The sequence below is a fragment of the Megalobrama amblycephala genome, linkage group LG12 (genome assembly GCF_018812025.1).
Source record: "Megalobrama amblycephala isolate DHTTF-2021 linkage group LG12, ASM1881202v1, whole genome shotgun sequence".
Taxonomy (NCBI): domain Eukaryota; kingdom Metazoa; phylum Chordata; class Actinopteri; order Cypriniformes; family Xenocyprididae; genus Megalobrama; species Megalobrama amblycephala.
Window position 1 is genome coordinate 19,380,219 of NC_063055.1, and position 25,146 is coordinate 19,405,364.

Consider the following 25,146-nt stretch of genomic DNA (forward strand, 5'->3'; position numbering starts at 1 on the left):
ACGGTTTATTAATCCGTGGGCACAATTTGTTAAACCGAGGGAACAGTTAAAGAATTCGTGAGCACGGTTTATAGACTTTTTTTCTCCTATAGGTGACGTGTCGGGCTCCGTAATTATCAAACATACAGTAGTAGTCCTTTGCAGGTTTTTGCATTCCATTGCGCTATTTGTCCTTTTGTTTTTATGTTTGGCAGACATGTTTGGCTGTTGCACTCGTGTCACGTCTTTTACAGCGTCTTACCCATGAAACGGCATTCTAAAAACACAGCGGTCAAGTTAAAAAAAGTTCAACTCATGTTTAATAACTTTGCCTTTTTTATCATTCCACTGCATGCGTCTCATTTTTATAACACAATAACGCATTACTGAATGAACAGCCGCTCAGTCGCGCCGGCGCCATCATGAGGTTGGATCATTTTCTTCTCCTAACGGTTTATCATTGCTGTATTGTCAACATATCTAATTTTAACATTTTTATTCAAAATCGCGATTTATCGATTAAAAAAATTATAAAATCGAGGCAAAACATTAAATTCAAATTAATCGGAAAAATCGCCCAGCCCTATCTGTCATTTGTCTTGAAAATGTCAATATTATTTTAGGTTTAGACTAAGACAGTGGTTCCCAAACTGGGGTACGCGTACCCCTGGGGTACGTGAGGTGACAAAAGGGGGTACGCGAACAAAATGCTGAGTAGTTCATGTAATTCTACCTTAAAATAATATTAAATCCGAGCATGTTTTTCTAACTGCCAAAATGCTGTAAATCCAGTACATTTAACCAAATTACCTCATCATTTGCAGTCTCCACACAAGCAGCATGCATATGATAGATTGTGTGCAGTCTGCTGCCTTAAATTGCACTAATTTACTGTCGTTCTCGACAATGCACCTTTACTCGCATGAAGAACAGATAGACACAGAGAGTGGATTAATTTCGATATCTTGTGTGAGTTCTTGTATTTAATGATGATAACGAGCAAGAACGCAATTGTTCCCAAATATCCACATGAACTGCAAACGTGACATTATTATACAACAGGTAAAAAAAAATAAAAAAACGTACATTTTAAACACAGTACTGTCTGTATTTACTCTTTAATGCAATTAAATAATAGTTATAACGAAAACCACAGCAGAACTACAACACACGTCTGTGTTTCGTGAACCGTGAGAGTAAATGATTCATTCACAGCCACTTGCTTCATTACTGAATGCATGACTCGATGACTCACTCATAAAAACAGTGACTTGCTGCTACCTACTGGCGGTTTTAGTTTAATATTTAAAAGTTTTACTTCGTTTTACCATCATTGCATAAAATGATGGTAAAACTATGTTCTCTATTGAACATTTTTATTTAAAATTTATTTAAAGTTATTCATAAAGTTAAAAAATATGCACTGGAAAATCAATTGAACATTTTTATAATTATTTAAAACATTATTTGATAAAGTTATTCATAAAGGTAAAAATATGCACTGGATCAAAATCAATTTAGGGGGCAAATATTGTCCCTTAATGGTAAAGGTGTGACTGCAGTCCAAGTGGAAGAGAGGGGGTACGCAGAAGGATGGTAATCCCTTCAGGGGGTACTCCACACTAAAAAGTTTGGGAACCACTGGACTAAGATATTAATGTTTTAAGTATATAATGGCAAATTTCCCGCTAGCCGGACGGTGACAATTAAAGGGTTACAACAATCTGTATTGTATAAAGTGCTATTTGCGCTAAGGTGACTTGACTGGACACTAATTCTAATCAGAAGTCCTATTTGTGTCAGTTTGCTGCAGCTTTAGGGACATACATTAGGGGTCAGTACATCCTGGACCTGAAGATCTGGACAAGTCACATGAGGAGAACAATCCAGACTGCGGAGGCGATTGGAGTGCCCTATGAGCAATGGAAAGCACTGAATGAAATTGATGCCGTGAGTCTAGTCCTGTTTCTAAATAAACATATGAGATTGAATGCAGTGCCCACTGATCAACAGCCACAGTTTCCATTTGTTTTGGTTCTTTTGCAGTGTGTTTGATTTTGGATGAGATATATATGACAAGAAGTGCATGTGTTCATGTGCAGGGTGTTTGTGAGGAGATGACGTACGAAGAGATTCAAGATCACTTTCCTGAGGAGTTTGCACTCAGAGACCAAGACAAATACCGGTACCGCTATCCAAAGGGTGAGGTGAGTAAATTGTTGCAAGAGACGTGAAGAACTTGTAGGTCGCTGGCATGTGCATTAGTTCACCGCTAGAGTTTACATTTTTATGTTTACTTGTTAGTAATTTGTTGAGATTTGATGATGCATAAATTTCAACAAAATAATGTAAATGACTCTGGGTTTAGTTTTTATCAATTATGTATATGCTCCCATATACAAATTATATCTTTCTGATATCTTCAAATAGTCTTTAATTAGTGACACATTATAATCTCTCTGATCACTAACACAACCCTTGTCAAGTCAAGTCACCTTTATTTATATAGCGCTTTATACAATAGAGATTGTTTCAAAGCAGCTTTACAGTGATAACAGGAAAATGATGTATTTCAGTTATTGTTCAGCTGAAGTCAGTTCAGTGTTGATTCAGTTCTGTTGTAAAGATAATCAATTATTAAATTAGTTCATTTAATTTATAAGCAGTACTCATACAACAGTGTCAGATCAATAATATTGTTGAACATTTAGTGTCTCCAACAAAGCAAGTAAATGAAGGAACCCAAACTCCATCAAGTGACAGATTGGAAAGAAAAACCTCAGGAGAAACCAGGCTCAGGACTATCAAGACTATCTTTAGACGAAATAGTCTTAATGTTTCTCTTTAGACCAATTCATGTAAGTTTATGAAAATTTGAATCAAGGTAACAGGCTGTATTGACATTGCACTCTTAGCAGTAGCACTTGTGCAGTTCTATATATCCTCTTTCAGTGGTTCTCAAACTTTCTAGAGTGTCGTACCCCCTGAGGGATTTAACATCCTTCTGTGTACCCTCTCTTTTCCACTTAGACTGCAGTTATACATTTCCATTAAGGGACAATAACCTTCTTAAATCGATTTTTCCAATGCATTTTTTTACCTTTATAAATACCTTTAAATAAATAATGCCTTAAATATAAAAAAAAAATAAAAAAAAATGCAATAAATACAATGATGATAAAAACGAAGTGATACTTTTAAATATTACATTAAAACCGCCAGTAAGTGGCGGTAAGTCACTGTTTTTATGAGTGAATCATCGAGTCATTCATTCTTTCAGTATCAAAGCAAGTGGCGGTATTTATGAATGATCATTGACGATTCGTTCAAAGCCGCAGATTCGTTCACGAAACACAGCTTGTGTGCTGCAGTTCTGCTGTGGCTTTCATTGCAAAATAGAGCAAAAATACTGACAATACTCTTTAAAATGTACATATTACCCTTTTGTTTGTTGAACTGTATAAAATCAATATTCAGGAAATTATATATTATATTAGGGCAATATTTTTGCTGGTATAATATGATCAACATTAAAAACAGTATCTCGCAGAAGGGTATGTTTTTGTATCGAAGAGAGTTTTAATCTTAAATCTACATGCAGTCTGTGTCTATATTTGTACTTCATGCTAGTAAGTACTAAATCCCCACTTTTACAAAGGTAATGTTATATTGTCGAGAACAGCACTAATGCTGCGATGCTGGCTTGTATGGGTGCAGTCAGTTTTGACCGCGAAAGATGAGGTAATCTGATTGAATATCGTGTATATACGACATTTTACCTGCTAGAAATACATGTTCAGTTTTCATGTTATTTTAAGGTGGAGTAGAATAAAATGAATGGCACTTTTCGCGTACGTCAGTTTGAGAACCACTGCTGGATATCAGCCTAAACTTTGTTCCCAGATTTAGTCAGTAAATGAGCAGCGCATTATAGACACATTCATTTAAGTAGAAAATCTCAAATGAAGATCGCTGAACTTTAGCTTACTTGACTGTGTTTTCAGATCATCTGCGCTTCTAGAGAGGGCTCGTGTGTATGGTTGCCAGATAGCAAAGATGAAGTAAAACGTGTTCTTTTAACAGAAAAGCTCTGATGGCGGGGTAAATTCTGGAAATCTGGCAGCCGTAAGCGTGACCGCTCGTAAAGACAGTCTGTAATATTTGTCTCTTTTATTCGACAAAAACAAAAAGTGATTTCAAAAGAGTGATTTTGGTCAAGGGTTTAGTCTTTTAGCCACATTTCAGTCTCGTCTTTTTTCGTCAACGAGTACGTAACGTGCAGTTTTAGTCACGTTATTAATTACGTTTATTCTATCAAAAAGAGTAATGTAATTATGGCTATTTTGCAAGTTCTTTACCAACCTACAATTCACCCAAAAGGCCTGTAGGTGGCACAACGACTTAATTTAACCAACTATGATAACTTCGTTAGATGGTAAATCAATACAAAACATGGTTTTGGTGAGCGCTTTGTAATATGTATTCACATTAGATTTTAAAGCAACAAAATTCGTTTGCAATAAGACAAACCAGATTCAAATTGCCCGGCAAATTTGTAAAGCAAAGAACAATCATTTCTAGCTGATCAACATTATGAAAACTGGTAAAACCTTTAGGAACTTCAAAAGATAAAACAGCGAAACTCCTAATATTACTTCCAATATTTCCAAATTATGTTCATTTTCATAGAGTGGGCCAATATCGTGACGATTATTTAAAATCAATCGGGAGAAGCAGATATCGTTATCGTGATTCAAATACGATTAATCGTGCAGCCCTAATTTAATTTAATTTGACTTGACATTTGATATTCAACAGTATTCTTGACATTTATTCAACAGTGCTTTTGATCTGCCTGCATTGACACTATTCTTTAAAAGGAAAATTATATACCAATTATCAATGTAAAGCTGCTTTGACACAATCTGCATTGTAAAAAGCGCTATATAAATAAGGGTGATTTGACTTGACTTGACGTTATCGTTAAATTAAATTGGTGTCGTCTCTAATCATCTCGTCTTAGTCATGGAAAAAAAGGTCGTCAACGAACATTTTTCATCATAGTTTTCGTTAACGAAATTAACACTGATTACAAGTCAGACTTCAGATTGGAATCCGTAGGATTCAAATATTCATACAGTTCCATAAAACAAGAAGTGCAACAAGTGCTGCACGGGGTGTGAATTCCATAACTCGGTGCTCTTTGGGTGTAGGGATAGTTCAACTCATATAAAATATCAATCCAAGGCACTCAAGTATTAAAGAAAAAAAGATATTAAAAAAAAGCCTTTATTTAATCATGGCTTAGCCATTTAAAAACAGGTGACATGTAACCTCTCACAGACGCGTTGCGGCTAATGAGTCTTCATCAGGGTGTGAGCAACAAACACAATCAGAGTTCATTTAAACAGCAATTACTTAGTCATGTGACAAACACCTGATTATGTGGTATAGGATATGCACACAATCGAAAGTATAGTTCCCTTTCGATACTACACTCGTACTGCGTCCCTAGACGCATATGGGGAACTCCTTTTCCTCCGATTACTGAAGCCTTTTTTCAATAACGCAGTGAAACTGCACGGCCATTAGTTCGTGCAGGAGAAATAAATGAACCAAGCCCACCGGAGCCCGCCAAAGGGGGCGGGGCATCTAGCTATATAAGTAGGCATTCTGGTATAGGATCCTCAGATCATTCTCCTTCAGTGACGACAATCATCTCTTCGCTGTTACCAGTTACATTTGCCGGGTCTGCCCCCGCAAGCTGCGTTCATTGAGGACGAGCGCTCTCACTATGAGTGCGCGAGAGCGAGCTCAATGCTGACAGCGCTCAGCTGAATATGACATGACGCTCTCCCCTAACTCAGGTGAGACTCATGGAATATATTCACTCTAAAAGAGCATATTTCTCCGACATTTGTTGAAAAATGCCGAGCCTCTCAGCACGTTGTTTGCATGCCCTGTGCCCGTAAGCCACGTTCATTGAGCACGAACCCTCTCACTGCGAGAGTAAGCTCAATGCTGACATCACTCAGCTGAATATGACATGACGCTCTCCCCTGACTCAGGTTAGAATCATGGAATATATTCAGTCTGAAAGATCATATCTCTCTGGCGTTTGTTGTAAAATGCCAGCCTCTCAGAGCGTCGCTTGCCGGCTCCACCCCCGCAAGCCGTGTTCATTGAGGACAAGTGCTCTCACTGAGAGAGCGAGCTCAATGCTGACAGTGCTCAGCTGAATATGACATTACACTCTCCCTTGACTCAGGTGAGACTCATGGAATATATTTACTCTGAAAGAGCATATTTCTCCGGCATTTGTTGTAAAATGCCAAGCCTCTGAGTGTGTCACTTGCCGGCTCCACCCCCGCAAGCCGCGTTCATTGAATTCGAGTGCTCTCACTATGAGAGCGCAAGAGCAAGCTCAATGCTGACAGCGCTCAGCCAAATATGACATGATGTTCTTCCCTGAATCAGGTGAGACTCATGGAATATATTCACTCTCAAAGAGCTTATTTCTCTAGTGTTGTTGTAAAATGCAAAACCTCTATGCGTGTTGTTTAGACCGCTTTCACTGCAAACTGCCTCTGTTATGCCTCCTGCCACCTCATTCGGTTCCGGGTGTTGGAAGCAATGTGTTTGTAAATATTGCCCATGCAGCCTATTGCTGTTATAGAGAGTACAATAAAATACAAACATACTCAAAAAGAGAGCAAATTTCCTCTTCCACCTATCGCGAACGCCAGGCCCCTGTGCAGCGGCCTGTCGTCCGATCTGATCCAACCCCTTGCCATGTGGGCTGAGGTCTGGCAGGCCATCCCTGGAGTGTCAAGCTGGGTGTTGGGGATTATAAAATGGTGTTATTCACTCCAATTCTAGCATGAATTCAAAGGATGCCCACATCCTACGCTCCGAGGTGATGTCTCTGCTGGCAAAAGGAGCCATAGAAATGGTTCCCCCGTCTCAGACCAAGTCAGGCTTTTTCAGCCGTTACTCCCTTGTCCCCAAAAAAGATGGCAGCCTCAGGCCCATCCTAGATCTCAGACATCTGAACCATTCCCTCATGAGACGGAAGTTCAGAATGACTACACTGAAACAGATCCTTGTGCAAATATGCCCAGGGGACTATTTTCTCACTGGACCTGAAAGACTGAAATACTTTCACATCCAGATAGTCCACCATCACAGGCCATCCTTGAGATTTGCTTTCGAGGGTGTGGTGTATCAATATACGGTCCTTCCGTTCGGGCTGTCCATAGCTCCTTGCACTTTTACGAAGTGCATGGACGCAGCTTTCTTCCCTCTGAAACAGACAGGGATCCGCATCCTGAATTACCTCGACGACTGGTTCGTGCTGGCCCAGTCGGAGGAATGGACCCACTATGGTTCAAACAAGGTGTGCCACTGGTAATGGTTTCCAGAAGGAAGGTTGTCTTGACAGACATGTCCAACACAGGTTGAGAGCGTCGCATGTCCCGGGCAAATTGAACCAGGGAGCAGATATGCTGTCCAGGAGCAATGCCCCGTCAGAGGAGTGGGCGCTCCACCCCCAGATGGTTCAAGAAATTTGGAAGATCTTCGGGAAGGCAGTAGTCGACCTCTTTGCCTCAGAAGACTGCTCACAAGTTGCACTCTCAGCACTCCCTCCCTCTGGGGATGACCCAGATTCCTATTTGCTCTGCCCTGTCAGAGCATTAAGAATTTACATAGCACGTTCCGCCTCCTTCAGGCAGTTGGAACAACTCTTGTATGCTTCGACGGCTGCACCAAGGGTCTTCTGGTTTCGAAGCAAAGACTTTTGCGTTGGATTGTTGATGCAATTGCTCTGTGTTACTCCTCAATAGGCCTACCTTGCCCCATCGGAGTTTGAGCCCACTCCACTAGAGGTAGGGCCTCATCGTGGTCCTTGTCCTCGCCGTCCACCTTTACTAGGTTTTATAACCTCAGATTCGTCACTTCAGTCGAATTGATCTGAGGATCCTATGCCAGAATGTCTGCTTATATAGCTAGATGCCCCGTCCCCTTTGGTGGGCTTTCTCGCCATAGGCTCGCACGTCTCACCAAATATATAATTATACCAAGTACTATATGTTCAAATAAAAAAAATAAAATAAAATAATAATAATAAGTTTAATTTATATAGAGCTTTTCCAGAGCTCAAAGCGCTTTACAAACAAAACATAGACACAAAAAAACACAGTATACAATACAAAGAAACAATACAGTGTACATATCAAACATCACAGTTAATCATGGTATTGAAATAAAATGCATAATCCGGATAGAGACAGATAAAATTAAATGACTAGATTGTCTGTGCAACAGAAACCGTAGAGTAAAAATGCAGCAAACAGTCCCTCATGCAAGCAAACCGCGTCAAACTGCACCTTGAAGTTTGAACACAACATCGTCCAAAAAGTGCAAACTCCAGGACCACAAGCGACAAACAGGAACACTCGATGATAACTTGATGTTCACCACAGAGCCCAATCGAGTGCACAGCAGACCACAAACGGCAAGCAAACTAAATAAGCAAATAAACTAAATAATTAAAAAAAATATATATATATACTGTGTGTATATATATATTAGGGGTGGGAATCTTTAGTCACCTCACGATCCGATTCTGATTCTGGGAGTCACGATCTTTTCAAATATAAGAAGTAATGTGGTTTGCCCTGTCCATTTAATCCCTTAAGACAAAACTGGCTGTTTACATTTACAATTTTGCGCCATTTTAAATCCATTTTGAGATGCAAGTACATTAAACCACTTACATGGAGTTGCACACAGCCACATACGCGAGCACTCTTCACAAACAAAGCGTTAGCATTTGAAATCAAAAGCAGCCTTCTGTAAGTGAATTTCATATTTTAAACGTATAAGTCCACTGCATTTCAAATTACATAAATGAATTCCTTCGTAGAGCATTTGTAAGGAAAATACCGACGGGCGAGACCGTGCACAGCAACATCAAACAAAGCACGCGTCTCTCACAGCGCATCCTGTGCAGTGAAGCCTGGGAATGTCATTGTAATTCGCTTCAATCTTTCAGAACTTTATGAAAGATTATTTTACTGAATGTTCGAGTGGTGTATGTGTGTGAGGAATTGGAAGAAAGCAGAATCTGTGTGTTTCTAAAGCACACGCAGCGTCATCACGCATCTGAGAAAAAACTATTTTTTCTCCCACCCCTAATAAATATATATATATATATATATATATATATATATATATATATATATATATATATATATATATATATATATATATATATATATAATTGCATATAATAAATATATATATGCAAATACAGTATCATACATAAAATGAAGTATCATTAATGAAATTAAGTCTAATCTAATTCCCCGTTTAAATCTGGAAATGTAGTAGCTTTCAGTGTATAGATCCAGAAAGACTGGATTATTTTATTAAACCATTGGTTAGTGAACTTCCTTAATTTATTCAAATTACAACTCATGTATTAAATAGGAAATATACTGAATCATGTTGGTGACTATGGATGTTGAATCGCTGTATACAAACAAGACCAAGATGAAGGGCTAGAAGCATTATCATATTATCTAGATATAAGAGATCATCTACTGAAAAGCCACTGACAGGCTTTATTGTGCAACTAGCAGAATGGACATTGAATAACAACTTTTTTCTGTTTCAAGATCAATTCTATAAATAAATTAAAGCTACAGCAATGGGTGCATATTTTGCCCCTAATTATGCAAATTAGTTTTTTTAGGATTTTGGGAAAAGAAATTTGTATTTTCTGATTCAAATTCATATTTAAAGAATGTGATGTGGTGGGGTAGATATATAGATATCATTTTGATATGGTCAGGTTCAGAGGTAGATCTGTTGGCTTTTCATTTATACTTAAAACCAATGTGAATTTCAAACTGAGTCTTGATTTTTCACATAAATTTAGATAAATTTTAAATATTTTGGATTTAAAAATATTTAAGGAAAGTAATGGTGTATTGTATATAACTATTTTTAGAAAAGAAACTGACAGAAACACTATTCTAAGAGCAGATAGATATGTCCCTGACATATCTATGTACCCTCTAGATACTGACAACATCCCTTTTGGACAGTTCCAGAGATTGAAACAAATTTGTGACAAGGAAGAGGACTTTGACTTCAGGGCCCAAGAAATGACTCAAAGATTTCAGGAACGAGGGTACCAAAACAGTGTGATTAACAAGGCATACAATAAAACAAAAAACACAAGTAGAGATTAATTATTAGTACAAAAACAAAAATCACAACATTCAGATAATTCGGTTTATTTTGTGACAGTATAGTACAGAGGCAAATAGAATTATGTGTTTTGGAAAGCACCTACAATTAAGGATAGATTAGTGAGAAGGCATCTTCACTCTAAAAAAATAAAGTACTTGGTTATGTTCTAGTGCAGGAAATTACAGATGTGGCAACTGCAATCACTGTGACAATATGGTCAAGACAAATATGTTGAATTATATATGATTATCGTTACGTGCATTAGACTTATTCATCGGACCAGATAGTGTTTCACGTGAACTCAGTGGTTAACCAGGGTTCTGTCAGACTGCGTGTAGTATTGCTTATCTTTAGACGACTACTTTATACAAACACTCATTGGTGAACCAGAGCAATACTCATTTGACGAGGGTTACCGTAGCAACTGTAACACCTTATTATTCAAATTTGCTGTTTTTCTCTGCTTCTAATTTTTGTTATAACCCTATTGGTTGACCAGGGGGTTTTCATTTACTGGTGTGGGAAGTTATGGCAGCTTCATGCTCTCTCTGCTCAAGTCCAAAGGATCTTATGGATGCTCATATACAATGTCCCACTTGCTTAGGCATTGATCAATTCAGAGAGGCTTTAATAGATCCATGTCCTGAGTGTAGAGGGAGCGCTTGCATAGGGTTCCCAGATTGCACAGATTAAGTAAAACACCGGGAAGAAAGCGTATCCTTTTAAGGCAGGGGTGTCCAACCCTGGTCCTGGAGGGCTACCACCCTGCAGATTTTAGCTCCAACCTGAAACAAACACACCTGAACCAGCTAATCATGGTGTTCAGGGTTGCTTGATAATTACAGGCAGGTATGTTGGAGCAGGGTTGGAACTGAAATCTGCAGGACAGTAACCCTCCAGGAGCAGGGTTGGACAGCCCTGTTTTAAGGGAAAAGCTCTATTGGGGGATTTAAGCTCTTTGCATTTGGCAACCACAAGCAGAGATCGCTACTGGAGGCTTGTTACCAATGCAAAAATAATCCAAATGACAAATAAAAAACACGTTTTCAGGATAAATAATGAGCTAGCCAATATCGTGCTTATTATTTTTAATCAATCGAGAGAAGCAGATATCATTATTGCGATTAAAATACGATTAATCCTGCAGCCCTAGTAGTTGTTCATTTTTAGCGATTAGTCCTCTAACACGTTTATTAATAAATCATATAAATCATAATAAAGATCCTTTAATGCCTACGTAGCCTAATCAGCATTCAAGTGCACGCACAAAGCTTGCCACAGCGCACCAGCAGAAGTAATGAGTATGAGAGCGAGTATGAGAGCGTGGGGTAAAAACAGCAAGAACATTGCTTTAACATTTTAATAATTAATTGATAAACTAGTGTTTTCTGTATTTTCGGCTGCAGCGATGAAGTTGACAATGCTGACTTGTCATCTCCGCGGTATAGTGGACGCACCTATGTGCACATTTCATATGGATTACATAACCTGAGAATATTTGTTTTCCATTTGAATTAGTTCATTTAAAACTAGACATTTCACTTTCTATAGATATATTTTTCATATCTGTGAGGCAAGTTTACAATGGAGTTTCGGTTCTTTTTTTTTTTTGGCACGCTCAAGTTCACAGAGAGAGACTGCAGAAAGAGCACCCTGTTTGCTTTCCTTATTTTACAAAAGCACAATGTTTTGTTGTTATTGTGAGTGCACACAAATAAAATTAGACTCTTCACAGATTCAAAAAATGTATTACTCTTATCTGTATGACTAAAAATGACAGTAATTTTAAGTGCAAGTGATCGCACCGGTGCCTCCATGTTAGCTGTCATACAGTAAGTGTGCTACGATTCAGCTTTCACACTCCACACAAACATTTGAATAGCCAACATTTGTAAGTTAACACTCTGAGGTCTGAAAACGCGCCGGCGCGTTTTGCAGGTTTGCAGGTTTTTTTCACATTGCAGCAAAACAGACTTAAAATACTCAATTTTTTTGTCATAGAGACATAAGTAATATATCAATTGAAACTATAGAATATCTTCTTTTATTTGTATACACTCAGAGTAAAAACACAATGTTGTGCTTTTTGTAAAATAAAGAAAACTAACATGATGCGTGATTTCTCCTCTCCCTCTGAACGAAGTCCAATCTGATAGTTCTCAGAAAATGAACTGTAACTTAATGAATACTAATCACAGAAAAATTAAACTTATGTCTAAAAAAACGTTAAGATGTCAGGTTTTAAATCATGTAAGTCAAATCGAAAACAAACCTTCTGTGTTTATGTAATCTGTATGAAAAGAGAGCCATGTCAGAAGTCCGTGATTCAGCTCATTATCCGCTAATGCGGCCACGCCTACAGAGCGAGCGCTATTCAGACGCAAATTCAGAGGCAATACATGCATTCATCGTCTCAATCGTGTATTTATTGTCTTGAAAAGTGTTTATCTGGATGTAAAAGTCATGGTTAGCGAGCTCTAGAAGACATGCAGTTAGTTCCTGTTTTCTTTTCTTCTATAGATGAATTTTAGATGAGTTTTTGTTTCTTTAGCGCCCTCCGGCTGCAGTATGAATTGGAAACTCCATTCATGGAATAGCCTCTTCTTCTTTTAGATGAATTTGTGGACTAAAAATGCACAGAGAGCGCCCTCCGACTTCAAGGATGAATTGAAAACACCAGCGCTCATAGTAATGACAATGAATAGTAAATAAATATAACTCCTCTGTATAGAAAATTGACATAAGCATATGAGAATCCAATATTTCTCCAAATGTGCATGCTTTTAAACTAAAAGCCTATATTCAGACTCTTTGCATCACAGAAATACATTATATTTTAAAGTATAATATAAAACCATTACTTTATATTGTAATAATATTTTTCTGTATGTTTCATATATCATGATGAGCTTGAGACATCACAGAAGGTTTTTTTCACAGCCTACCTGACTGAAATGCCTCATTAATATGCAAGTCATTTCAGCTCATTACTATCCAATTCTTTTGTCTTCTCAGGTGAGAATGGCCCATTATTCAGTGGTGATTCACGCCTCCACGCATACTGTGTTTCTTGGCAAAAATGTGTCTTACAAAAACTAATTCAATATATTGTTTTATATGATGGAGTAGGCAGCATAATTTTTACATAATTTTGAAGCAAAAACTCTAGTTTACAACCTACAATACCCTAAAGTATTGTAAACACAGATTTACTATACTTTTTTTGGCCTTATTTCAGTGACTTAAGTTTTTTGTTTTTTCAATAACCACGCATAAATGTTATTCCTTCAAAAACACAAACATGTACATACATGTTCCTCACATATTATTGTAGCCTAGTTTGTGCTGAATACAGTGTAATGACACTTTTTTCCATTAATATGTTTATGAACAACTGAAAAAAGCACAAATGTCAGGGCATGTCAAAACTTCTCCAGGCCCCAAATCAGCCTCAGACTCCAGAGGGTTAAGCTAAAATCTGACATGAATTTACATAGATTAGCAGGCGATAAAGATTGTGTTGGAATATTCTGTGAACAAGAACGATCGAGAGATAAGTCCACTACCGCATTCATATCAGCACCGATAATAAGAAAACAATCCTGAATCTGCAACAGAATTTTAGTAAGAGCAGGAAAAAAACTTGGATCAAACTGAGAAGGGGCATAAATCGAAATCAATGCAAAATTATGACCTGCTATACATGCTTTAATATATGATACTCTCCCATCCTCACTACTGTATTTTTAAGATGTGAAAAGAAAGCTTTTGTTTTATTACTACAAGTGTACCACGTGATTTACTATCCATTGAGGATGATGCAGCTACATAATAAAACTTGTTAGAGAACCTTTGGACATCTGGTTTCCTCAGATGCGATTCTTGAATGAAAGCTATGTCAAAATGATGTCTATGCAAGTAATCAAGGCAGGCCATACGCTTAATGGGACCATTCAGGCCATTCACATTCCAGGAAATTATGTGAAAGGTTTCTGTTGCCATATATTATTACTGTAAAATGACATAAGCAAAAGAACTGACAAGCATAAAGCCATAAACAGAGTTATCAAACCACACCTAATACCACAGAGGGAAAAATACCCACTCACCCTGGTCACCATAATGCCCATGGACAACCAACTTCCCACAGAAACATTAGAACATCTGGAAGTACCACTTCCAATAAACACAAAACAATAAAAATAATAGTAAATTAAAGAGAAAAAGCAAACACACATAAGGGTGAACCAATGCCCAACTAATGGACTACGTGACCCAGAGAAAGGCGGCAGAACCAATATCACCACCCACCCACTCCTTTTAACAGATTTTTGCTATTTTGCTGATTGCTAAAAAGAACAGCAATAACATACCAAATAGGCCAAATAAGTCTAATGTTAACATTAAACTTCACATTGACAAGTACCTTGAGAATTCTAGTAGAAACACAAGCACCAAATACATTGTTACATTACACATCAACGTTCTTCTGTGCGGCCAAACCACTCAGAAAGTCCTCAACTTCCAAAGGAGACTTAAAGATGTGCTGGGTCGATCAGTTTCAGTTGTGCCGGATACAACAAAAAAGTCTGGAAGCCCATTTTCTGAGACTTGTTTGTAACCTCGTAGAAAGCACGGTGACGGTTGATGGTAAACGCACTGTAATCCGCAGAGAATCTGATGTCTTTTCCATCGACTTTGATAGGAGATTCCCTCGACGCCCTGAGGATTCGATCTCGGTCAGTGTTTAGCGCTGCAGCTTCATAATCACCGTACGAGGCCTGTCTGTGTTGTTAGAAGGGCCGATGCGATGAGCTCTCATTATTTCGGATTTTACGCCGATCAATGAAGGAAACCATACTGGTAGAGAATCTGAGATGTAGGACACGAGATTCGAAGCTTCCACGCCTTCCGGTAAGTTTACAATGCGAATGTTATCCCTGCGGCTCCGGTCTTCCATGTCAGCTAGTTTCTCTTCATAGGTTGCCATTTTCGCGGCACATTTGTCATAGTTTTTCTCCGTCTTACTAACCCTGCTGCTCAGGCTGGAATATCTATCACGCAATTCTCTTACTCCGCTGGAACAGCTGGACAGTTCCGTCTGAATGTTGTCAAGTCTATCTTGAAGAGTTTTAAATTGCGCTTCAATAAACAACTGTTGCTTCTCCATGGCTGATGCAATCATGGCGGCAAGAGAGTCCTCCATCTTATCCGTTTCGTGTGTTTGTTCACGATTCACTTGCCTGCTGGCTGATTTTGTATGACGTGAGGACATATCGTTGTTACCAGGTACAAAGTCATAAAATAATGGCCAAACAATTAGTTAGAAACATGTAAATATATAAATGAATATGAGTGGGGTCGGCGGAGCCACCAAGCTAAGCTGCCATCGTACTCTCAGGTCACGTGATACTCCTATTTTTGTTATTACCCTTGTTTACACAATGTGTTACAGTATGTGACAGATAGTTCAGTCAACAATTAATGTCCTTGTTAACACTCTGAGGTCTAAAAACGCGCCGGCGCGTTTTGCAGTTTTTTTTTCACATTGCAGCAAAACAGACTTAAAATACTCCGTCATTTTTTATCATAGAGACATAAGTAATATATCAAATGAAACTATAGAATGTCTTCTTTTTTTTGTGTACACTCACAATCAAAATAAAACTTTGTGCTTTTTAAAAATAAATAAAATATACAGGGTGTGCTGTCCTGCCATCTCCGTCTCTGCAAACATCATTCTAAAACGTCACTAAAAGTAACTAAAATAGACGGCTTATACATGCTACATGGACATGAGAGATATGTCTTTGCAAAGCTTTAAGTGTCTACTTTTAAACGAAACAAATAAATTCTAAAAAAAATATTCTCCCTTTATGTAATCAGTATAAAAGTAAAGAGAGGTACTGTTTCTCCTGTCTTACCTAATTATCTTTAATGTGTGCCCGCCCACGCGCAGAGCGCTCTATTCATAATATAATGTGCTAAGGCGATCTATGCAAACTGTAAACGCCCCTAACAGCGTCTTAAAAAGCATCAAGTTTCATCAGATTCATTCGCTTTCCTGCGCGTTTGGAAGATGGCACGCTACTCAGGTGAGCAGGCTCTTCAGATGGGCCTGGACAGTGAGGAAGAGTTCACTTTTTCCTCGGAAGAAGAACACGACTCTGACGATGAACGTCTGTATTTTGAAGAGCGACTTGATCCAGCTGAAGATACAGTTTCTGATGAGTAAGTGATTTAGTTTTACTTAAATTATTTGACGTGTTTTTTCTATATAAGCGTACATATATATTTGCCTTATATTTACATCTAGGCCTATCTATATAACTCTATATAACTTTATCTCATAAAAATGCTTATAAATAGAATGCTTTTCTGTTGATATACTTAAATTATTTGACGTGTTTTTTTATATAAGCGTACATATATATTTGCCTTATATTTACATCTATCTATATAACTTTATCTCATAAAAATGCTTATAAATAGAATGCTTTTCTGTTGATATTCGACTTGTTATTAATATGCATAGATACGTTGGATACACGCGTTAGATCGATTAACTGCATGCAGTTGAATAGCATATTATGATAGACGTGAATGTGCTAAAATATGCTTGGTTGTGAAATGCGCGAACGTGTTGCTATTCACTAAATGTGCTAACTGATATAGCAGACTGTAACGTTTACACATTCGCACACTTTGTCCGGTAATGGCCAATTGACAGACATATACAGCATGCTTGTATACCTGTTAATTTCCTGTCAGTTATGCATAGCTAATGGTATGAGAGTAGTATCTTATATGCTAATAATAACAGTTTTTTTGTTTTGTTTTAGAAATGTGGATCCATCACTCTCACATTCACCTGCAATTCCCACTAAGAGGGCACCCAGCAACACAGGCGGAAATGAGAAAGAGTAAGTACATGTTCACCCACTATATGGTAGGCCTATGTACACTACCGTTCAATAGTTTGAAATCGGTATGATTTTTCATGTTTTTAAAATAAGTTTCGTCTGCTCACCAAGGCTACATTTATTCAATTAAAAATACAGTAAAAACAGTAATATTGTGAAATATTATTCCAATTTAAAATAACTGTGTACTATTTAGTCTACAGTGTCACATGATCCTTCAGAAATCATTCTAATATGAGGATTTGCTACTCAAGAGACATTTATTGTTTACAATTGTTCAGAAATGTTTCTTGAGCTGCAAATCATCATATTAGAATGATTTCTGAAGGATCATGTGACACTGAAGACTGGAGTAATGATGCTGAATATTCAGCTTTGACATCACAAGAATAAATGACTTTGTGAAATATATTTAAATAGTACACAGTTATTTTAAATTGGAATAATATTTCACAATATTCCTGTTTTTACTGTATTTTTAATTAAATAAATGTAGCCTTGGTGAGCAGAACGTATTTTAAAAACATTAAAAATCTTAGTGATCCCAAACTTTTGAATGGTAGTGTATGTATATATGTGTCTGTATGGCTTTCTTTCTTATGCGTGCACAATATATTAGCATTAGTGCTTGGTAATGTTAATATATACAATAATAAACATTATATTAGTATTAGTTATTGATGATGCAAATAGTATAGCTCCTTGTGTAATAACCATCTCACTGTTTTTTTTTTCTCCAGCTATAGCCCTAATGAGAGTGCTCCAAAACCCCTTGCAAAAAAGGCCAAGAAAAACATTCAGACAAGCAACAGGCATTCAGCTCTGTCATGGAAAACAGATAATGACACTGACATGGTTCCACAGACTCTGAGATTCCTACCTGCACGGGAACCTGGACCACAGCTGCGTCCTGCTGATGAACACACTCCTAAGAGTCTCTTTAAAATGTTCAAAATGCAAGGAATAATGCCACCGCTGGTCGTCGGAACTGCATGCTTTGCAAAGTACAGCTTGGTAAAAGGCAAGACACACCTTGGAAATGCCAGGCATGTGACATTTACTTGTGTCTTCAGTTGAAAAGGAACTGTTTTCAAAAATGGCACACAGATGTGTGACTGTTCAGATTCTCTGTTCACCACCTCTCACTGACCATTGGGCTGCAAAGATTATCTATATGTGATCAAGCAGGTTATGTATAGGGTGTAAAAGTGGGCTTTTTTTATAAACCTTACCTTTATTTGCCTGTATACACAAAATGTGCCTTTGACCCTAGTTTATATGTGGATTATATTGTTAACTTTATTTTAAATAAAAAAGAAAAAAAACAATGATATGTCTTGTCTTTGCATTTTCTTAGTTGACTCAGTCACATTCCTGACTGAATGGCTCATTATGCGGCTCATTAGGGGCAGGGTCTTAATCTCCCCAGGTGTAAATCACTTCATTATTCATGAAGAGTCACACCTCTTCGCATATGCCCTACCTAAACAAAAAGTGTCTTAGAAATTTAAAATCAATACAATGTTTTATGTGTCAGAGTAGGGAGGATCATTTCCACATCATTTTGAAGCAAAAACTCTACACTAAAATATACAATTCTCAAAAGTCTTGTGAAAAAACATTTAGTATGCATTTTGAGGTATTGTTTCAGTTACTTTTTTTTTTTGTTTTTTCAATAACCACGCATAAACATTATTCCTTTAAAAACACAAACATGTACATACATGTTCCTCACATATTATGGTAGCCTAGTTTGTGCTGAATACAGTGTAATGACACTTTTGTCATTAATATGTTTATAATCAACTGATAAAAGCACAAATGTCAGAGCATGTCAAAACTTCTCCAGGGCCCAAAATCAGCCTCAGACTCCAGAGGGTTAACTCACCCTCATTTCGTTCTAAACCTGTATGCATGTCTTTCTTCTTGCTTAAGATGCTTTTGGGAAATGCTACCCTGGGCTGTGTTTCTCAAAAGCATTGTAAACTAAGCTGATTATAGAGATCACTTAGGCTGCTTTTGGGAAACACATCCCTGATAGGTGTTATGTCTGCATGTGATGTTATTACTAAGTATGAACACTAGAGGAAGATAAAAAATTTAGAGAGTAGAGAGAGGATAGATATAGTAAGAGGGAGTTTGAACTGGAGAACAATAAAGAATGACTCCAAAGGAATTCCTTGTGTTCATGTCCATTAAATGCAACCTATAATACAACAAAAGGTTAATATGTTTTTATCCTTGTTTTGTACTTCATTGCTTGTGTGTGTTTGTGTGTTCAGTCCTATGAGGATCTGGTTCAGCGTTTAGAGCCTGTAATCATGGAGCTTGAGCGCCAGGAGAATGTTTTGGTCATATGTCATCAGGCTGTCATGCGATGTCTGCTGGCATACTTCCTGGACAAAAGTGCAGGTAGAGTGAAACAACATACTACTGGAACATTAATGTACTCTAATACTTGGACCGTACATAAAACATTGCAAACCCTTTGAAATGATCAGGCTTCTATTCCCGAAAGCATTGTAAGCCAAAGTAGATCGTAGAACCAATAGCCACCAATGATCTCTACAATCTACTTAACTCACAATGCTTTAGGGAAACGCACCCCTGGATTTCTGCATTGATTAATCATAAAAAGTGTTGTGAAAGTGTTCATCTGAGTCCAAGGAAATGGCTTTAACAGCATTGCTAAAGACATTGCATTGCTGGGGATTACAGGGCATTCGTTAATCCATGGTAAGACAAGTTGTTTACAAATGGAGAAAATTCAGGACTGTTGCTACTCTCCCTAGGAGTGGAAATTTGAATCCAATATACAATACTGAAAGAGATGATAAGGAATCTCAAGGGTAAAAGCAAAAGAACCCCAACTATATAAACGGCAACATTCTTTGTTCATGGAAACAGAAAGTATTTATTTTGCTCTCAGAACATGATTTCTGCTGTTAAAAATACAATTTAAAGTGGAATTAACATAAGCCAAGCAAGTTTAATATGCACACATATTTAAAAAATCTTTTTACACATATTTAATTTTCTAAAATTCTGATGTTTGCATAGAAAATGGCTTACGCATGTTTGGTTGCCCATTTGATGCATACACAATGTGGATATCAAACTCCTGACTTTAATCCAATTGAGCTGGATTATGGGTGGACCTGAAGAGAGCTGTACAATCAAGACAACATCTTGTTTACTAGTGTAACCCTTATTCCCTAAATAGAGACGTTGTGTCAAAATACCAACACTAGGATTACTTTCTTTCAGAAACTTCCAATAATCGAAATAAAAAAAAAAAATGGGAAAATATTAAAAATCTTATTGTAAATAAATCAAATTCAGAATTTCCATCATGTATTATTAAGGACTAAGTAAAATTGTGGATAAAGCTAAAATAATAGATTGTTTAAATGAACATTTTGTGGCCTCTGGTACACTTCATGAGTCACATAATTTGAACCGTGACAACTTTTTAAATGTTTTCTCCAGCGTAAATCATTTCAAGGTAGATCAAGTATTTGATTCACAGTCCCTCCAGGATTTCGCAATATTTTTTTGTGATTTTTGTGATCAAAATGACTGATTTTGTGGTGGTAATTTCCAGAAATTTGCGAAAAATTTACGATTTTTTTTTTTAATTAGAATACAACATTTACCATGTATTATGTTAGATGCACAGTAGTCATACATGGCAATAGAACAAACAAAATGTACAAATCTTGTTTATTGTGGTGTCTTGCCAAAAAAGGCTAGTCCAGTGCTGTACTTGGCTAGCTAGCTTTAAAGGGATAGTTCACCCAAAAATGAAAATTTGATGTTTATCTGCTTACCCCCAGCGCATCCAAGATGTAGGTGTCTTTGTTTCTTCAATAGAACACAAATGATGATTTTTAACTGCAACCGCTGCCGTCTGTCAGTGGTATAATGCAAGTCAGCGGGAATTTGGACTATAAGAGTAAATAAAACATGACAGACAAATCCAAATTAAACTCTGCGGCTCGTGACGACACATTGATGTCCTAAGACACGAAACGATCGGTTTGTGCGAGAAACTGAACAGTATTTATATCATTTTTTACCTCTAATACACCACTATGTCTAACGGCATTCATCACTCGATTCGTGAGGTCTGATCGCGCTCTGACAACGGCAGTGATGTCTCACGCATATACTTCAATGAGAGCGAGACATCACTGCTGTTGTCAGAGCGCGATGATGAAATCTTGCTGATGCTTGCAGGAGTTGAGAGAATGGATAGCGCTGGAGACTTGGAACACAGGAGACTGGAGACTTGGAACACAGGAGACTGGAGACACTCACACACACAAGGAGGAACACAGGAGGGAAACTGGAAACGTCAGAGACAGGTAAGTAGATTGTCTGGAGTCCTTGAGGTAAGCATACAGGTTAGTAGCATACAACGAGACCGGACAGTGAGTGTGTGTGAGTGTTGGCTTTTTGAAGTGCTGGTGATTGCGGTGATAATGATATGCAGGTGGCGGTGATTAGTACTCGGGAGATGGAGTGCGCTGGGATTGAGTGAGGGTGGAGCCTGGCATGTCTGTTACAGTACCCCCCCTCCCACGGCCCGCTCCTGAGGAACGCCTTCCAAACACGGGAGATAAATTGGGGACCTCGGTCTGAAACAATGTCTTCAGGAATTCCATAGTATCGGAAAACATGGTTAAACATAAGTTCAGCTGTTTCCATAGCGGTGGGTAGACCCTTCAGGGGGATCAGACGACAGGATTTGGAGAAGCGGTCTACTACCACCAGGATGCACATGTGACCATCAGAGGCTGGCAGGTCTGTGATGAAATCCACTCCCAGGTGTGACCAGGGCCGCTCAGGAACGGGCAGAGGATTCAGCTTGCCGGCTGGGAGATGACAAGGGCTCTTGGAGATGGCGCACTCCCTGCAGCCCTGCATGTACCTTCTGACATCCCTGGCCATGTTGGGCCACCAGAAGCGCTCTTTAAGCAGCGAGAGGGTCTCATTGGCCCCCGGGTGGCCAGTGCCAAGTGATGAATGTGCAGCGTGAATGAGTGGAGTGCGTCGTCTTCGGGTGAGATATTGCAAGCCTTGAGGGCAATCCGGCGGAGTGTTGGTGGAGGCACTGGGGGAGGGAATGGTTTCTTCCGACCAGGAGATGGGGCTCACGAAAATGGACTCTGGGAGAATGGGTTCTGGTTCTTCGTCTTTCTCCTCCAGGGCATGGATATGGGATAAGGCGTCCGCCTTGATATTTCTGGAACCAGGACGATAGGAGATTGTGAAATCGAATCTGGAGAAGAACATGGCCCACGTGCTTGTCTGGGATTGAGTCTCTTGGCAGCCTTCAGGTATTCCAAGTTTTTGTGGTCTGTTAGAACCAAGAAGGAGTGTTTGGCTCCCTCCAACCAATGCCTCCACTCTTCCAACGCAAGCTTTAAGGCCAGGAGCTCGCGGTCACCGATGTCATAGTTGACCTCCGCCGGGTTGAGCTTGCGGGAGAAGAAGGCACATGGGTGTAGTCTACTTGGTGTCCCCTGCTGCTGAGAAGGCACCGCTCCCACTCCGGTGGTGGAGGCATCCACTTCCACGACAAAAGGGAGTTCCAGGTTGGGATGAACGAGGAGGGGAGCGGTGGTGAAGGTGGTCTTGAGGGCTTCAAAGGCGTTGGTGGCAGAGAGATCCCAGGACAGAGACTTGGGCTGTTTGCGGAGCAGGTTGGTGAGTGGACATACAATGGAGCTGTAGTTGTTGATGAAACAACGGTAAAAGTTGGCAAAACCTAGGAAGCGTTGGAGTTCTTTGATGGTGGATGGTGTGGGCCAGGACTTGATAGCTTCCACCTTCCCCTAGTCCATCCGGATGCCACTGTGATCGATGATGTAACCGAGGAAATGGACGGAGGGTTGGTGGAATGAGCACTTTTCAGCTTTGAGGAAGAGATCAAACTGTCGCAGGTGTTGGAGGACCTCCGCAACGTGTCGGCGATGTTCGGCCAGGCTCGGGGAGTAGATAAGGATGTCGTCTATGTAGACCAGGACAAACCGATGGAGAAACTCCCGGAGCACCTCATGGATGAAATCCTGGAATACGGAGGGGGCGTTGACCAGGCCATGGGACTGGCGTGCATCACAGGTGAAGGAGCGGGAGCGGGGGTGACAGGAGCGACCGGCGGGGATGGTGGTGCTGTTTGGTTGGTGAGAACTTGACGGAGAGCATCCACGAGCTCTTGGAAGGGATCCGGGCGACTCATGCTGACATCCGCTGTTTGGTCCGGTCTTCTGTTACAGTACAGAAGGGACTGAGGCAGATGTAAAACAAACAGGTAAGTTTATTGATGGCAGCAGAGTGTGAACAGCAGTGTGGGTGATGAAAGGTGAAGAATGATGATGAAATCTTGCTGATGCTTGCAGGAGTGGAGAGAATGGATAGCGCTGGAGACTTGGAACACAGGAGACTGGAGACTTGGATCACAGGAGACTGGAGACACTCACACACGAGGAGGAACACAGGAGGGAAACTGGAAACGTCGGAGACAGGTAAGTAGATCGTCTGGAGTCCTTGAGGTAAGCATATAGGTTAGTAGCATACAACGAAGCCGGATAGTGAGTGTGTGTGAGTGTTGGCTTTTTGAAGTGCTGGTGATTGCGGTGATAATGATGTGCAGATGGCGGTGATTAGTACTCGGGAGATGGAGTGCGCTGGGATTGAGTGAGGGTGGAGCCTGGCGTGTCTGTTACACTAATATCACACATTAAAATTTTAATTTATATGCTGACGATATGGTGATTTACTCCTCTGCACCAACGCAGGACCAGGCACTGTGTCATCTTCAGTCTGATTTTGATACAGTTCAGCATACACTGAGCGATTTAAAACTTGTTTTAAATGTGGAGAAATCTAAACTTAGGATGTTTACAAAAAGAATGCCTGCACTTTCAGAAGCTTCATTTTGTGCTCAGCGACACATTTTTGTGTCTGTTTTGATGTTTGTTTTGGATCATTGTCCTGATGGACGATCCAACCACTGCCCATTATTGGATTTCTAGCAGAAGGGGTCAGGTTTTGATTTTTTATCTGTTAGTATTTGATAGAATCCATGATGCCATGTATCTGAACAAGATGTCCAGGACCTCCAGCAGAAAAATATGCTCACAGCATCAAAGATCCAGCAGCATATTTAACCGTGGACATGGGGTACTTTTTATCCATGTGTGCACCAAACCCATCTGGTGGGTTTGCTGCCAAAAAGCCCTTTTTTTAGTTTCATCTTACCACAGAAGCCGGTCCCATTTGAAGTTCCAGTCTTGTCTGACAACTGAATATGCTGGAGTTTGTTTTTGGATATGCAAAGAAGGATTTTTCTTGAAACCCTCCCAAACAACTTGTGGGGATGTAGGTGCTGTTTGGTAATTTTTTTAGGCTTTCTGAGACTCAAGACTCAAGACTCAACTAATTTCCGCAATTCTCCAGCTGTGATCCTTGAAGAGTCTTTGGCCACTCAAACTTTCCTCCTCACCACTCATTAGGACAATTTAGACACACGTCCTCTTCCAGGCAGATTTGTAACATCTTTAGTTGATTGAAACTTCTTAATTATTTCCCTGATGGTGGAAATGGGGATCAGAACTATATTACTTGTTTTTTCTCATTGTGATGAATGATTAAGGAGATTTGGCCTTTGTGTTTACACATATTTGTACTCCTGTGGGACAGGAAGTCATGGCTGCACAATTTCATGCTCCTAGTCACCCTGGTGTGCTAAAAAATGTAAATGTGAATGGGAATATACTTCAGAGATATTTTACTCAGAAGAATTTCTAGGGATGCCAATAATTGTGGCAAACACGTATTGGAGAAAAACATTTATTTCATAATGAGCTTTTTCACCCATTTTCAATTCTTTTCCTTCAATGAAAGGTTAGAATTTTGTGAATTTTTTGAATGAAAGATCAAAAAGATAAACAATGCAGATTTTTTTTCACAGCCACCT

The 25,146-nt window shown here is 39.1% G+C and overlaps 1 protein-coding gene across 3 annotated transcripts in view; it reads left to right on the forward strand.

Moving 5' to 3' along the window:
* The window catches only part of si:dkey-96f10.1 (6-phosphofructo-2-kinase/fructose-2,6-bisphosphatase), a 133,158-nt gene that overhangs the window by 63,485 nt on the left and 44,527 nt on the right, over positions 1-25,146 (forward strand). For 2 of the 3 annotated variants that reach the window (XM_048209452.1, XM_048209453.1), the window contains exons 9-11: positions 1,783-1,929; positions 2,082-2,186; positions 19,445-19,574. In XM_048209452.1, the coding sequence (XP_048065409.1) occupies positions 1,783-1,929; positions 2,082-2,186; positions 19,445-19,574 (382 nt within the window). The remainder of the gene's footprint in view (positions 1-1,782; positions 1,930-2,081; positions 2,187-19,444; positions 19,575-25,146) is intronic. The other variant, XM_048209454.1, reaches the window with a different exon arrangement.